This window comes from Haliotis asinina, chromosome 10, assembly GCF_037392515.1.
Source record: "Haliotis asinina isolate JCU_RB_2024 chromosome 10, JCU_Hal_asi_v2, whole genome shotgun sequence".
Classification (NCBI taxonomy): Eukaryota; Metazoa; Mollusca; class Gastropoda; order Lepetellida; family Haliotidae; genus Haliotis; species Haliotis asinina.
In genome coordinates this window covers 46,514,064-46,530,680 of record NC_090289.1, presented here as the reverse complement: position 1 = coordinate 46,530,680, position 16,617 = coordinate 46,514,064, and the positions used below count along the sequence as shown (strand labels likewise).

Genomic DNA, 16,617 nt, shown 5'->3' with positions numbered 1-16,617 from the left:
TGGGGAATCGAAGTCTGTGTTTTTCTGGGATTGAAAAACTACTACATTGTTATCCCATGTATTGTGTGTTCACTTTGTTGTTGGAAATACCAAGAACCATTCCAATAGCTCTGAGCAAGTTTGTATAATGCGAAAACCTGTCATCCCCTGAAATAACTAACCTAACAACTGATAATAATTATGTACCTACAGATAAATGAAATTGAGATGCTGATATATTCTGGATAAAGCCTTGGTTAAGATTTGGTCCAGGGTAATATCATAATTAAACAGATTGTAAATTTTTCCATGCTTTTGATGGTCTAACCAAGTAATTGTATCTTATGCCTATATTGTGTTGAAATTGTGATTAGTGTTATAGGAAATACCAGAATGTTGGTGATGCGATGACGTCATGTTTGACTGGATGTACTTTGCTATGATTGGAAAAATCCCATTATCTTACTCCTACGTCCTTCTTAATGATAAGAAGATAACTGTCCACATGAGAACTACAAAGACGTCATCACGGTCATGTTTCTATAAAAAACATCACAGTTTCTGATTGGCAGATAATAATGGGTCACCAGGGGCTTGTTGCATTACTGAGATGAACAATGACGCTGATTTTATATTGCTGTCTCAATTTCAGAGTGCTGTTGCCTGTGTGCTTTGTGTAAGCTAAAGATATAAAGACGTCTTTTATTAACCAATATGTGGACTTATTGTTGTCAGGTTCTGATTGGTTGGTAATGGAATGGGTGGGGTTTGTACCAAATTATTGACCTGTGTTCTGTTGTTCAAAACACCTTAGCTAAGATCAACCTTAAACACTAAGGTTAGAGTTACGATAACCTCTAGAAAAATATAGACCGGTTGGACTCCAACCTTGGCCATAACCTTAACCAAGGCTGAACTGTTCAGCGCAGGAGTAATGGAAGCTTCCCTGGTTACCACGTGAGTTCAAAGTGTCCAGTTGACTAATTATTTCCCTGTACACTCTTTGCCTCCTTAAACTTCTCTCAATCTCGTTGTAGAAAACAAAAGAAACTGCCATATTCCTTTCCCAGTCTTAGAGACACTAAGGTTGGGTCGGACCAACCATAGTTCTCAACCTGAACTTAAGGTTAGTCTTAGTTAAGGTTGTTTTGTGCAACGGGAGGTTAACCTTAGTAAAGGTCTAAGGTTGTAATCTTAGAGCACTGAGCACTGTCACTAATTTTATAATGCTGTCTTCTTTTTTGTGTGTGTACTGTTGAATAAGTAAGCAAAATGTGCAGTTATTGTTGTTGACAGTTTCTATTGGGTGGTAATACTGATTTTCTTTTATTGCCTACAATTTTTTTCTGTGTGAATAAATAAACAAATATATGCATGGTTCTTGTTTTGAAGTAATGATCAGTTTACATATTCTATTTGATAATACAAACTTACCATATTTCATAGTTTCCAGCTTCAAAACTAATTTTTGTAATCTCATGGCAGTATTTTTTGTGTAATATAATGAAATCAACAATTTCAATATTAATATTGGGATCAGGGGGCGGAGAAGTTTATCTGAAAAATTCAATTAAGTTTTAAGTCCTCCCCCGACCTTTTAAACTTTTTCTTTCTATAAATTTTGATTATGCTTCGATAAAGGTGAATTTTGTCAATTCTTAAACGAATGGATGCAATATACCAAATACAAAGGAGAACACAGCAAAGGGCATTTGTGCCACTCATTAATTACAAATAAAAAATACAAAATGGTATGTTATACAAGGATAAATCTTAAGAAATATATTCTGAATTATTAAACACCAACTCAGATATGAACTTTTCAATATATTGCTATACAATCACACTGCATTATGACGCAGGTGAGAAATAATTCGGGTACACATCTGTTACCAATGCAAATTTAAAAAATTAGGAATAGTTACCTGCGGAGTGCTCGACAATGTAAATCATTGATTACATGCTCATATGTAGTTTGTTTGCTGTTTACAGCTATATTCAGGTATTTTCAAGAACATTTAAAAATAGAAAACATTTAAATAAAAAATTTAGTGTGAGTCAGTGAGTTTAGTTTTATGCCACTTTTAGAAATATCACAGATGGACACCAGAAATGGGTTTCACACATTGTATCCATGTGGGGAATCAAATCCGGGTCTTCAGAGTTATGAGCAATGCTTTAACCACTAAATTACCTCACTGACCCTAAATATTACGAAAAGTGGTGATTGATAATACAAGCAGGTTCCACACAAGAATATTAGGTAATGAGCACAATAACAGGTTAGCAGTTTAAGTATTATTCCTCATATTCTGAGTATAATTACAAAGTAATCATATGACATGTTTTGACCATGCTGTCAGTGATAATTTTGCTCAACATTTACCATTGCCCACAAAACTGTCAAACATATATACAGTAGAATACTTCTATAATGAACATGGATATAATGAACTGACGGCTATAGCGAACTGGTTTAAAAGTCCCGAATAAACCCTATATGTTATCATATAAAAAAGTCGTGAATAACAAATTCTCTATAATGAACTTACTGGCTATAGCAAACTGATTTGCAATCCCCGTGAGTCCAAGGAAACACTAATTAACAGTGTGAATAACGAACTGAGCGAACTCTGAGTGTTGATGTATCCTGGCTTTGACATATTCCACCTTGTTACTTCTCATGACAAATAACACCCATATTCAAGTATAAACATTCCTTTTCAAAACAATAATGAATATTGCAACTTCTAATCATTGCAGATAATGAACTGAATTCGTGAAGAGCTAATGTTCAATTCACCAAATACCAGCATTCAAACTAAGTGACCTGACTGCCTGACTGCATGGCATGGGTTATTTTCAACATGGACTACCAAATTCTTAATTCACCTGTCTGAAGGACACATTCAAATTTAGACATGCATAGTCATATATTTTTTGTGGGCAGGCAAGTAAAAGGTCAAGTCATGTTTTACACCTAACCTGCCCTGCAGTCTGGCTGAAATTCTTGGGAGTTTCATACCCTGAAATGAACGTAACAGCCCTAGCTGCTCTCTAAATATTCTTACTGACAAAGTACAGGTCCTTAAGACAGCCATACACATATGAATAATTCAACAATGATATAAATAAACAGAACATGTGTGTCATACAGATGCTATGGAACCAATGTCAGAATTCTTGTGGATCCGGTGTGAGTGATTTGTATAATCATTTTGACACAGATGCTGTCAGGTTGATAATTTCATTACTGAAGATTACGTCTTCTTCTAAAGAGCTCCTCTCAAGAAATGGTTGCCTGTGACACCTGTCTTAGAAAACCATATCTATGAGAGACAGGACAAATTCTCAGCAATAATGTTTGAAATTGAAGCACTAAATCAAAGTACACCTTGTATTAAAGACTATTTCCCAGTGTCCCCAAATAGTGTCTGACCCTTGGACAAATCTGCCACATTTGCCGACAGTCTGGTGTACGTCTACAACCTGCTGACCCCAGTTTCACACTGTATATTCCACAGTGACTGAAGTCGTCATGTGTGACACTTGTTTGCTGTTTACAGATGTTATGTTTGTTAATAATTTCAATGCCAGTTATAAGAAATGTTAAACCTGAAATGCGTGTTCAATTTTTTATTCTATGGGTCCTATGAATTTTCAGTGGGTCAGATATAAATCTGAAACTGACAGGACCCAGTGTCCTATTACTTTGAAACACCATTCATAGGCACTTAATTTCTAACAAAACAACGTGAAATGTTTGAACTTACAAGTTACAAGTACGTGTGTTACTCTCCCCGAAATCAAACAAGAGTCTTCAGAAAATGACATATCCCCCCAGCCCCATCATATCTGAAAGAGCGAATCATCTTAACTTGATGAATTTTCAGACTGAGTTGAATCATTTCCATGGAAACAATGAAAAACAAGCCAAATATCTGCAAACAGCAGAAGGCACCACTTCTAGATCTGCCTCATATATATACCAAATTCTGTTGAAAGATATCTAATGTTTTTTTAGTTGTGCTCAGGAAACAAAGCCCATTACTCCCTTTTGTGTCTGTCTGAATCGTTTCCATGGAAACCCAGAAAAATAGAAGTGTCCAAAATCTGCAAACAGCAAAAGCTACCACTTTGGGGGCTGCCTCAAATATCTGCCAAGTTTTGATGAAAGATATGAAGAAGTTTTCGAATTGTGCTCCAGAAAAGGAACCCAACCCTCCCTTTTGAACCTAAGTTCAGATCATTTCCATGGAAACCAAGAAAATTTAAAATGCCCCAAAATCTGTAAATAGTGAAGGGCACCACTTTGAGATCTGCCTCACACATCTGACAAGTACTGACCAAAGATACTATGAAGTTTTCGAGGTACCATGGAAACCGGGAAAAATAAAAATGCCCAAAAAACTGTAAAAAGTGAAAGGTACCACTTTGGGGTCTGCACACACATCTGCCAAGTTTTAGATATTAGGAAGTTTTCAAGTTGTGCTCCGGAAATGAAGCCCATCCCTCCATTTTGAGACAAAGTCATGGAAACCCAGAAAATGACAAATCACAAATATCTGTAAATAGCAAGAAGCACCACTTTGGGGTCTGCTCCCATTTCTGCCAAGTTTTGTTGAAAGATATTGAACACTTTTCGAGTTGTGCTCTGGAAATGAAGCCCATCCCTCCCTTTTGAGACTAAGTTGGAATCATTTCCATAGAACCTGAGAAAATACTAAATCAGAAAAGCCAGTAAACAGCACCACTTTAGGTTTAAAGCTGCACAGAAGAAGAACTCAGAGAGGATGCTGAGGTGTTGATATATGTGTTTTTCATTAAAACTGTCTACAGCGATGTAGTCGCGTGTCATGATGTTGATGGGACAGTGGCAGTAGCATAGTGGTTACAGTGTTCTGTCATCACGCCAAAGACCCAGACTTGAATCCCACAAGGGTACAATGTGTGAAGTCCATTTCTGGTGTCATCCCACTGTGATATTGCTGGAATATTGCTAAATATGACATAAAACTAAACTCACTGACTCATGATTGGTTGGTTTATGCTCCATTGATACTGTAGTCTGTAAATAATTGAATGTGGACAATCCAGTGTTCAATATCACAAGCATCAATCTATACGATTGAGAACTGATGACATGTCAACCAAGTCAGCAAATCAGACCACTTGATCCCGTTAGTCATCTCTTACTTCAAGCAAGGGTTACTGAAGACCAATTCTAATCTTGACTGGTCTTTCACAAAGTTGATTGAGTACGGCTGTAATCTGACCATGAAAACCATTCAATAACAAAACACAAAAGCTTTACTGGGTGCAAATTTGAACCATGTAGACCCAAGATTGCACTGACTTGTACATATTACATAGGAGAGGTGTTGATTTATGTCATGTGCCTTTGTTACAGTATTTATGTCAGAAGAATGATGCAATCCCTCAGATGAACATCCTGTAAATTTGCATTTTGCCGTGGGCCTTATTCATAAACAATATTGATCATGTGAGATACTGAAGCGCATTTAATATTGCCATGATAAAATATGGAATAAAGATGTCACACTCTGTTTCTCCGTGTTTATCTCTTTAACATCGTGACTCAGGAACAGTGGTGCCTCAGGGCTAAATGGATGGAATGGCACTGAATGGTGACAGATGGAGGGGTGTAAGGGATGGGGAAAGATAAGGGAAGGATATGGATGGGTGGGACAGGAGTTGGGAAGGACATGGATGGGTAGGACAATTCAGGAATGACAAGAATGTGTAGGACAGAGGTTGGATAGGACATGGATGGGTAGGATAGATAGTAAGAAATTGACATGGGCAGGGAAGGGGGTGGATGAGCAGGACAGTTGTTAGGAAGGACATGGATGGGTAGGACAGGCCTAGGGGTCTGGAGGGCCATGGAATGGTAGAGGTTAAGGAGGATAGGATTGGGACATTTGTGGAGGGACTGTGATAGTGAAGTTGAACAGTGGTTCTAGAATGGAGTTGAGGTACAGCAGTCCACCAGTTACTTCTTCAACAAGTACTGAACGTGTATTGTCGCCATTTATAGGTCTGCTACGTGAAACAGACACACCTGTGATTGGTTACAACTGTCAGGTACTTATGTCATAACTGACAATCAACACTTTGTCTCTGACAGCTAGTACTTCATCTCTGATAGTAAGTACTTCAATACTTCATCAGCTATAGTCAGTACTTCATTACTGACAGATGCCCAAGAAGATCTAGGTTAAAACTGGTCTTCAGCAACCCATTCTTGTCGCAAGAGGCTACTAACAGTATCAGGTGGTCAGGCTTGCTGTATCCCAACTGCATAGATTGATGCTCATGCTGTTGATGACTGGATTGTCTGGTCCAGATCTGATTATTTACAGACTGCTGCCATATAACTGGAATATTGCTCAGTGCAAACTAAACTCACTAACTCATCACTCATACTTCATAATCAACGGTCAATACTTCATCACCTATAGTCAATACATAACTAGTATGAAGGACCATACAGTCCAAAAGCCAGTGATGTATTGATGCTTCACAATCACAGCTTAACTGCTACAAAATGACACTTGATGTCAAAGAAATCTGAACCATTCCCTCAGAATCTTATGAGTCATCCCAGAGCTCAGAAAGATTCAAACAAAATGATAGTCATTATCATTACTATAGAAGTGTCAATACGCTTTTTTGCATTCATAAGCTATCTCTGCTAACAGCAGAGTTGATCATGACTGTACAAATGAGGCTACATCACAAACATAGGTTTGTTTCTGCAGTGTTAAAGCTGTATGATGCTTTTTGTATACAATATGAATCTGAACTAGATGATCCAGTGATGACAGAGCATGTGTTAATGAGTCACTATGAAATAGTGATGATATTAGGTTTTCACTAAAAGCATATCCTAGATATGAAATCAAGCTAACTGATTGGGCAATTGCTGTGAACTAAAAATCTATATACTCAGGTCTCAGGTTAACAAGATGTCATGGGGTTTTTATTCTAGATAGCAAAGGTTTGTAGGGCTGATATTGGTATATGGTTCACTGGTTGGCCAACATTGGCTCAACGTTACTGTAATGACTTAAATTATTAGTACCAGTGGCTTTCAACACATTTGTCAAACATTTGGGCAACATTTGAAAAACTTGCCTATGTTCCCTTACCTTGCCTAACACATGAGATGTAATCTGCATGTCACATCATATATGAGTCTGTTCACGGTCCCCAGTCACAAAGCACTAAGGTGACTATGTGCTCGTAAGTCACTAAGGTGACCTTAGTGCAATGTTAAAGAATGGGTGTTAAGGTTGACCTTGGTACAGATTGCTTTGTGAAAGGAGCCCCAGGTTTAGATTCACCTCACTAAATTCAATAGCAGTCGTAAGACTAAACTGGTATTGTCACATGATCATATTTCGCTGAATTAAGTTCTGTAATCAATGATACATTAATAATTAATGTAATGAAAAATTTATTACATGTGTCACCTGTGAGTATTTACCACAAACAGTTAGCATTACCTTCACTTGGTAAAATGCTGAATTGTAACTAATACCTGGATGATTCATTAGGAGTACTGTAAACTGTCTTATTTCCATGCCTTTATATTTTCACGAGCGACGGTCACTAAACCTTTTTGCTCCTTCTTATTTTTGCAAGGTGATCTTGTTACAGGCGTGTCTCTGAATGTTTTTACAAGACACGCAGGTGTGTGACCATTGAGTCATTATAAAATAAACAGATTTGTGAAGTGATCTAAAATCAAATGTAATTGATGTCAGAATTAATCCTTTTTAAATGAAGACTCACAAGAAAATACTTTTCAGCTTGTTTTTCTAACCCATATTCACTTCATAAATTGCCAAAAGTAAAAGATTTTGAGTATTTAAAAGGAATATTACTTGATTGGAAATTTTATTTTTATTTTTTTCGTGACTGCATTTAGGTTTTCATAGGAGAAAAATCTGTAAAACAAGAAATAGAATGGGTCTGGCCTTATAGGTTGACTTGGCAAGTTTCCGCACTAAAGGGCAAATGGAGGTTGGACAAAGGATGTCATTTTATGGGTTTTTAATAAAAATTAATAAAATAATGACAGCTTGATATTTACATAGTTTAATATAATTTCAGTGTAAATATTAATCAGTATAGAACAATGAGTTGTTATCAAAAGTATCCAAGTTGTAACTTCCAATATTTCTTTTTAATAAAGCACAAGGTTACAAATACAAAACTGGTACAATGAACAAAAACTTTGGTATTGAATTGATGTATATAACACCTAGGCTGACCCTCAAAGACATTGCTTGGCAACACTACATGGTTCCATGACACATGAATGCTGTGAGTCACGATTCAGGAAGTGGACAGAGTACAACATGGCCTGTCAAACTGATACTGCTAATACTATGCTATCTGTAAACTTATCTGTAACTCTGGTCAATCAATTTGTTTTCATTTCCAGCGCCTTGTGGGGTTTGAATTTTTTATATACTCTCATTTGTTTTTGTCACACACTAGTTAAATGTGTCTTAGGATCATAGGTGGGGCAATCATCATGAGAATTGGTACATCATCCAGTGTTCACATGGAGAATCTTGCTCAACATCTCCAGTCTGTTGGCGAAGATCTAACACATATACAGTGACAGTGATGGAAAACAAAATAGGATTCAGGAGTAATTCGAAAACATGTTTATATGTAATACACATGCTCTGTAGTGTTGGTGTTGCTGTATTTCTGTCTCTAAAGATGATTCTGAATCAAGCATTCGATATTCTTCTTACAAGTCCCCATCACCCCCATCACCCTTCACACTTGTCACATCCACATACCCACCTACCCAACCTAATAACCAGACACCCACATCAAACATTTCATGCATAGAGAGAGGTGGGGGAGAAAAGCAGAGAGAGAGTGAGGGACAGACAGACAGACAGACAGACAGACAGATATCATAAGGTTCCAAATTCCCATGTTGCCAATATTACTCAACAATACGCATATCATGAAGAATCGTCTTGCAAATTTCAGGGAATCAAATTTGATCATGCTTTTCAACTAATCAGATTAAAGAACACTGTGACTTTTGGTTTACAGCACCCTACCACTCTGACAAACACTGCTACGTGCCTGACTTTCACCTGTTTGTGACCTGAGCACAGAACACAGCATCACATGTCATGGCCTGTTATGGCTAGTTATGTTAATGTTTTGCCAACAGCAGAACATGTATTTACATACATGTAACCTGATAGGACAATGAAATATCATGAGTACAACGGGCATCTCCATAGCAAACTATTGCCAGCTATGTGATCTACACCATCAAACCATGATAATATAGATTGTCACTGTTACTGTCAAACACTTGTTTTCCTCATCAAATCTCAATCTTTTTTTGGTATTGCTGGAATATTGGTGCATTTGATGTTAAACAATTGCTGTCTCTCTTTCACTCTCTCCCTCACTCTGAGAACACTTGTCTACAGAAAGGAGTATTTTCGTAAAGCAATGGTACCAATTCTCTCAACCAATGGACAAGATTGGACCTCAACAACCTGTGTTTGTCACAGTTGGTAAATCAATGAGCTGGGTGGTCAGCTCTTGTGACGATGATGATGATGATGATGATGATGATGATGATGATGACGACAACGATGATGATTGCTGACTTTAATTTTAAATGCATGGATTCAGGCTGTGAGTACCTGATCATTTACAAACCTTTCGTCGAGTGTGTTATCAAATCACAAGAAGGCAAAGCATGTCCAGCCCATATTCATTCCCTTTACATGATCCAGCTGTCTGCAGACATACTGTTTCTGCTTTTTCTTTTTGCTGATGCTATAAACGCTTAAGAGCATATCTTTAAAGTATGGACTATAAAAATACCATCAAACAATGAGATTCCATGAATATTATCTGAAGTGGTCTGTTTCAAAAATATGATCTCTGAACACAATCTCAAGAATTTCCAAGAATGAACTTCAAGAATAGGATCCAAGAGTGGACAATATTGGAATGCATTCAAGCCATGGTGGACTGACACAGTTAGACATAAAACCATGTCTGCAAACCACTCAAGATTCATTCCCAAAGTACCATTACTTAAAAAGATACAACATGACATGGGTATAACCAAACAGACTAGTTGTGTGGAAGATTTTATTTACACCACCTCACGACACTGCAGCACCATGTTGATCCACCCTATATCCTTACCATATCAGGTTGCTGAAGTGGTTAATATTCATGGCTTTAAGATGTCTGACCTGAAGTCAGCCCAACTGATCCTGACCCACATCCGGAGCAAGAACATAAAAAATCAGTTAATTTACTCTCCCATTATCATTTTCTGTAAATCAGAATAACAAAATATCTGGTTTCATTTATTACTTTACGGGTCAACAAAATACTAAACCAGATAATTTTCTCTGCAAAGAATATAATATTTTTTAAAATTCCAAAATTAATTAGCTATCAGAAAAACTTCAAGTTCATCTTTCTTGCAGAAAAGAATATTTCTAAAAGAAACAATAACATGGAATATTTTGAGAAAAAATTGTTCTGTTTCATATATGCTCATAAGCTCTATGTTCCGCTAACCTATAGAAGTATATGTGTCAAGTTCCGTTACTTATATTTCGCTTTTATTACTATAAGGTTTTTGACTTAGTAACTGTATGAAAAAATACAAAAATATAAACATAAAAAAAGTCTCTGTTAGAATGTCCCACAAGTAATTTGGCAACCTGTCATTTATATTTTTTTTCGCTCAAATGTATATTGAAAACATGGATCTATTTGAGGTGGTATTGATGAATGTAGCACTGCCTGCGTTGTCTTTGTTCGAGTTATTGCCAAGCTATACTACAGCATTGTTCAGGAACCTTCATACATTCAGACACACTAAAGTTGCCATGATTTGATTTTTATTGGCCTTTAAATACAACTGGATGCATTTAACAGCATTGTTTGTTTCCCTCAGGGTGAGTGTTTATGACTGCCTACATCTGCTTTGCCAAGATTATTCGTAGCGTGATTCTTAATATCAAGTTAACATTATTTGTGATGAATATAAATAATTAAAATGTGTGATTACTACTGCACAATTGTTTTAAATACTCTGTATTCATCATAAATTGTTAATAGGATTACAGTCTTCAGTTAATAGCATCTGGGATACTTTATTCCAAAATAATTCAGTCGATATAAATAACTGAACTGTCTTGTCGTCATGTAAGAGTGGGTGATATTCTTATCAGTCCAGCTTGACAGTTTTCTGATGCCCACACCTGGTATGTCAAAACATGTTGCAATATTTTCTGATGAATATGCTACTGATGGGCAGCCATGTAAGAAATACCTTTCTTGTCAACATTCAACATTCTCAAACAATGCTGGGGTTATCATGTAGAAGTTTGACACTGTCTTTCAATTTCAAATGTAAAGGACACAGAAAATAATGGAAAAGATTTAATCAGCTTTTTTCACTTAAAATGCCAAGTCACCACAAATATACTCACAAATACGAATATGCAAGCAGTCGATGATGATTTAGTGCATGCTAGGCATGTAATTAAAAGCTGCACAGTGGAAAACATTTTGTCCAATATGTTGCATATAAAAAGTCTCATCAAATCATTTTTTAATATACATTTCTATATAATATATATAATATACCAATGTATTATTTGTAATATATGTAAAACAGATAGTGATATCAATTCAAACATATTCCTATACAGTTTTGTAATTGTTTGTACCATATCATGTGAATGGCCATGTTTGAACACAGTTTCATTTTTTCTTCTTTGAGTGGCATTTCACAAGTTGCAAAGTACAATACAGAACAACTTCATTTATTTCATAAGTATGACATTCGATAGAGATTCTTGTGTCATTGTCATGATGGATAAAAGAAGTACTTATCCATAAAGTTTGTTCTCTATTAATTTCATTTTGTTCACTTTTCCAATATATCTTGTGATAGTGTATTTTGAAGAACTAGAGCATCAGGTGTGTTCAATTTATTTGGGATTATATTGCTAGGGATACCAATGAATGTAAGTTCAAGTGTGCCAAAGGGTACTGAGTTGACGATTTTTAAATATGCTAGGGATACCAATATACGTAAGTCCAAGTGTGCCAAAGGGTACTGAGTTGACGATTTTTTTAAATATGCCCTTGGCAATTGAAGTGTACCAACAAGTAACAGTGCTTTTTATTTATCTGTGGACTCAGTGAATACTGTTTGTCTTTTTAGCAAATTCGTTTCAATGAAAATGGTAAAGCCATACAAGTTCCTGAGGGATTTTTAGTGAATCATGCTACTGTTTCACTGATATACCATTAAAAAAAGTATTTGATAGGTGAAGAAGAGACTAGGAACTGTCTCGAAACGTTGTGACCTTGTATAATATAGAAGTTGAACCATAAACCATTTTTAGTTTATTCCACCAACTTCTAAATGCCTTTGAAACAACTCATTGATAGTCATTGCCAATGCATGAGAAAAAGTGATATATATCCATACAGATGAAACATTTCAAAAGAAATAGAAGAAACTGTCACATTTTCTCTTCATGATCTGTTTCCACCTTGACTTCATCAGTTGCATTTTATTAATCTTGTAAATCCAAAATCCCCAACTTTTTTCAGTGGCATATGTTCACATTCCCTGTGTTTCCAGTATTCTCAAGTATAGGTATTTATAACTAGAGCCAAATAAGAAACATATTCCCAAAATACATATTTTGAGAAAACAATTTCCATTCTGGATTTAGGATTTACACTTGTCACAAAGGAACACAAAGTATGTGATCCAGACCAGTAATCAGGTTTTCATTTGAGTGAAATCTGTTGTTGCTGAGAGACAACTATTGTGAAAGCGATAGCGTACTTCAACATAACATTGCAGAATGACAGTCTATTGCAACATACTATTATAATAGTGATAATCTATTGTGACCAACCATTGTAATACTATAGCAATAGCTTTTTTCGCTTTGAATTGTCTCATTTCAAGTCATGTATAGTTTATATGAAATAAAATCAAGCTGAAGTAGTTTCAGTCTCTTTTAAAAGCTGATATGAAATTGAAATCCAGATAAAGCTTGTTTATGACATAACAGGGGTGGATAACTCTAAATAAAGGTGAATCTGGTTCTCCCTGTATTTTTTACTGTGCATTTATCAATGTCATTTACTGCATCAATAGTTTTTCATTTCTATTATCAATTAATTGCTACTCATCAACTGCAGTCCATCATTTCGATCATTGAAGCCTTAGTGATCAGTGGCTTGAGTCTAAGAGTCTCAGTGGGTTTGAATCGTGGATGGACCCAATAAATACTAGAATCTGTACTCTACCAAGGAAGTAGAATCAAGTCTCAAATATAACATGCATTATGTTTGATCACTGTCTCAATGTCACTGTGCATTGACAGTCTATATTATGGATGTCAACTTCATTGTATACACCATGTCTCTGAGGGTGGTGGGGTAGCCTAATGGATTAACGTGCTTGCCCGCCACACCAAAGGTCCAGGTTCAATTCCCAACATGGGTACAATGTGTGAAGCCCATTTATGGTGTCCCATATTATATTGTCTTACATATGACAGCACAGTTTTAACTACGCCATTGGCACTAACATGAAGAGTTTAAACATTTTCAAAATCCTGGATTTTCTTTTGAAAGCATCATGCTTACAGGTAGACACAACATTCTTTCACAAAAGTTTGTTTATGAATCTATAACAGGAATCAGGGATAGCCCTTTGCTTTAATATTCCTGTCTTCCAACAGAGAATTTCCATATTTTTTATCTAGTGTCTTAAAAGGGAAAAAAATAATCAGAATATGAATAGTTTCAAGACTTGAAAAGTTTAGACATTGCATCTTTAAGAAATGACAAAAATGGTCATTTGTTTCTTCATAAACATAAGTCCATGTCAGGTCAAAAAAATATTCCATGAGTTATTGTTTGTTTCTTTGTTTATTTGTCATTAAATGCTGCAATTGTGACACAATGACATGCATCCACCAGCAGTAACCTTGCCATCACTGATGGTGTGCTGAAACTCACCTTGACTACCAATGGGGCCAACTCCCAGCATGACCCTTGATATCACTACCTGAATGATATGCTTGGGATAAAGGCTGACCATAAACAACAGAGTAATTCCTCATAGATTGGTATTGTGGTCTTGATCTAGGCATGCGCATACACTATCTTTTCTTAAAATGTTTCAAGTTTGCTCTTGTCAGACATCAGATATTTGCATGACTTTGTCACTATCAGAGGTCAAAGCAGTCGAGTCTAAATCAGCCCTCAGAATTAGTTTGGATGAATCTTATTTTAATTTGAAAAAAAGAAGAATGGTATGTACAAACTGAACAAACAATATCATGAAAATATCCCCTAAGAATGTTCATTGATTCCTAACATGTTTAGTTCTGCATACATTGTTCTTTCCTTTGTGTCATCAGCTAGGAGTGTAATATACACACATTCCACTCACACAGATGTCACCAGTTTCAAATTTCTAGGTTTGAAAACTTAACGACACCCATAAATTTGAAAACATGTCTGTCTAAGGACAAATAGATACCAAATGTCATAAATAATTTGACAAAGCATATTCTTTGTGCATGTGGACTGAAATAGCTATGAGAAATGCTTGCCCCTGCTCTTGAATGCTATGAAGTCATCATAGAATGGATGACTGAACCTGGGTACTTTCCTGAACACAGAGAATAACCTTCTATAGAAGCATGTTCCTTTCAATGCTTAGCAATCATATGAATGCAACTGAGAAGGTGTGATGCATATACACAGATGAAAATGAAAGTCAAACATCAGTAATGGCAGGTAATAATAACACTGTCCCTTAACATGGTCTTGCTCCACAACCTGCTTCAGGTGTGGATATTGTAGTGAGACAATCTACAGGTGCGTAATTAAGGGTTATCAGATATAATTTATGTGTCTCAAATGTGCAGACATTATTGAGTATTTGATATCTGGGAATTTAATTTGTACCTATTTGTCACATTGGAACAGGCGGCATTAGCTAGATGTTTTAAATGACACAAATTCTTGGAATCTCATACTGAATAAAACATGTCCAATTACACACGACGGAAATTGTTTTAAAACAAACAGGACATTTTCAGAATGATCAATACATTTTACAATTTTCTATCAGAAAGGTGTACAAGGATGTCGTCTGGATGCCTGTACAAACACTGGAAATGGTATTGATTGGCAATAGGCAGCAATAAAAACGAATGTTTTAGTAGGAAACGGTTGCATGCAACATTTACAGAACGCGGAGAAAGGAAATCATGTCACCCAACAAGAAACTATCACCATATAGAACAATTTACTCCAGGTTTTGAAAAGGAAGAATGTGACGACCTCGTTAGTGACAGAAACATGACTTGCACGTGCTATTTAGTACCGTTACTGACCTGTTGTTGATTCTGTCGGTTGTGAAGTGTTCGTGTTAGTAGAGGAAGTGTTAGTGCTGGCATTGTTAGTAGAAGAATCAGTAACCACCGACGTGTTAGTTGTAGATGGAGTTGATCCCGCTGTGTCCGTGCTACCTGCGCTAGTATTAGATCCATCGGCGTTACCTGTATTAGGAGTTGTCTGCGGCATCCCACACGTGGCCAAGAAACTTAACAAAACAATCACAGCACATCCTTTTTCGGCAGACCAGCGCATACTTTCAGGCTGCTTTCAATATTTTCCAGCACTGTTTGAATATTATCCAATATAACGTGAGTCACCTCCGCTCTGCAATCTCTGGCTGTTTCAGTTGACAATGCCAGTCTCACTGTCGATAATGCAGCCTTTAAACGTCCCTTGTCCTATGAATACCTGCTTCTGTGAACGTGTGACTTGTAAATGCTATCCGTATGATTGACTGTGATACAAAGGTTGTGTCGTCTGCTCCGGAGTTTCTGTCTGACTACGACAGACGACAAGTAAGAGATACAGGAGATTTGCCCGGTGAATGAATGGGGGCGTGGCTTCACCACCTGTTCCTTTCCAGCCTAATTACGTCGGCAGCGATCCGATTTCATAAAACGTTAAACGGATATACAACTGCTACTTTCTGGTCAATAACATCGCCCGTATTTTCAGCGTGTGCTTGTGAAATACATGGCACACCTTTGCGAGCTTTGTTAAGATAACACAGAAGGCTATCAGCAAGTGGTCTTGCGCTGATAAACTCCGGGCGTTGTCGCGTGCATTGTGAAAGCTGAGTTTGTTTTTGGGCCAGTATCATGAAGTCTTCACGGAAAGATTTTGCAGGGGATCCGCATGAGTATTCTGAACTCATAACCGATTTCAAAGGATTTTATGAAATTAAACATGAATTTGTCTCTTCTTACGATAATGTGTGTGTGACGGTGTTTGGACAGCATGTATATTGACTTTGTTTATTGCTAATCATCTGATGTGACACTTTGATACGTTACACGAAACATTAAAGCGCAATTACTTATCACCTGTATTATACACGCGTAATTAATATTTTGCTGAATCTAAAGGAACTCATGTTTGAATTCAGCATATGCACAGAAACGTATGATTTAAGTTTTCCTAACGTGT

The 16,617-nt window shown here is 36.6% G+C and overlaps 1 protein-coding gene across 3 annotated transcripts in view; it reads right to left on the bottom strand.

Annotated features, from left to right (window-relative positions):
- The window catches only part of LOC137298864 (protein crumbs-like), a 70,828-nt gene extending 54,673 nt beyond the window's left edge, over window positions 1–16,155 (bottom strand). For 2 of the 3 annotated variants that reach the window (XM_067831204.1, XM_067831203.1), the window contains exon 1: window positions 15,468–16,155. In XM_067831204.1, coding sequence (XP_067687305.1) covers window positions 15,468–15,723 — 256 coding nt within the window. In that variant the 5' untranslated portion in view covers window positions 15,724–16,155. The remainder of the gene's footprint in view (window positions 1–15,467) is intronic. The other variant, XM_067831205.1, reaches the window with a different exon arrangement.
- Between the last annotated feature and the right edge of the window lie 462 nt (window positions 16,156–16,617).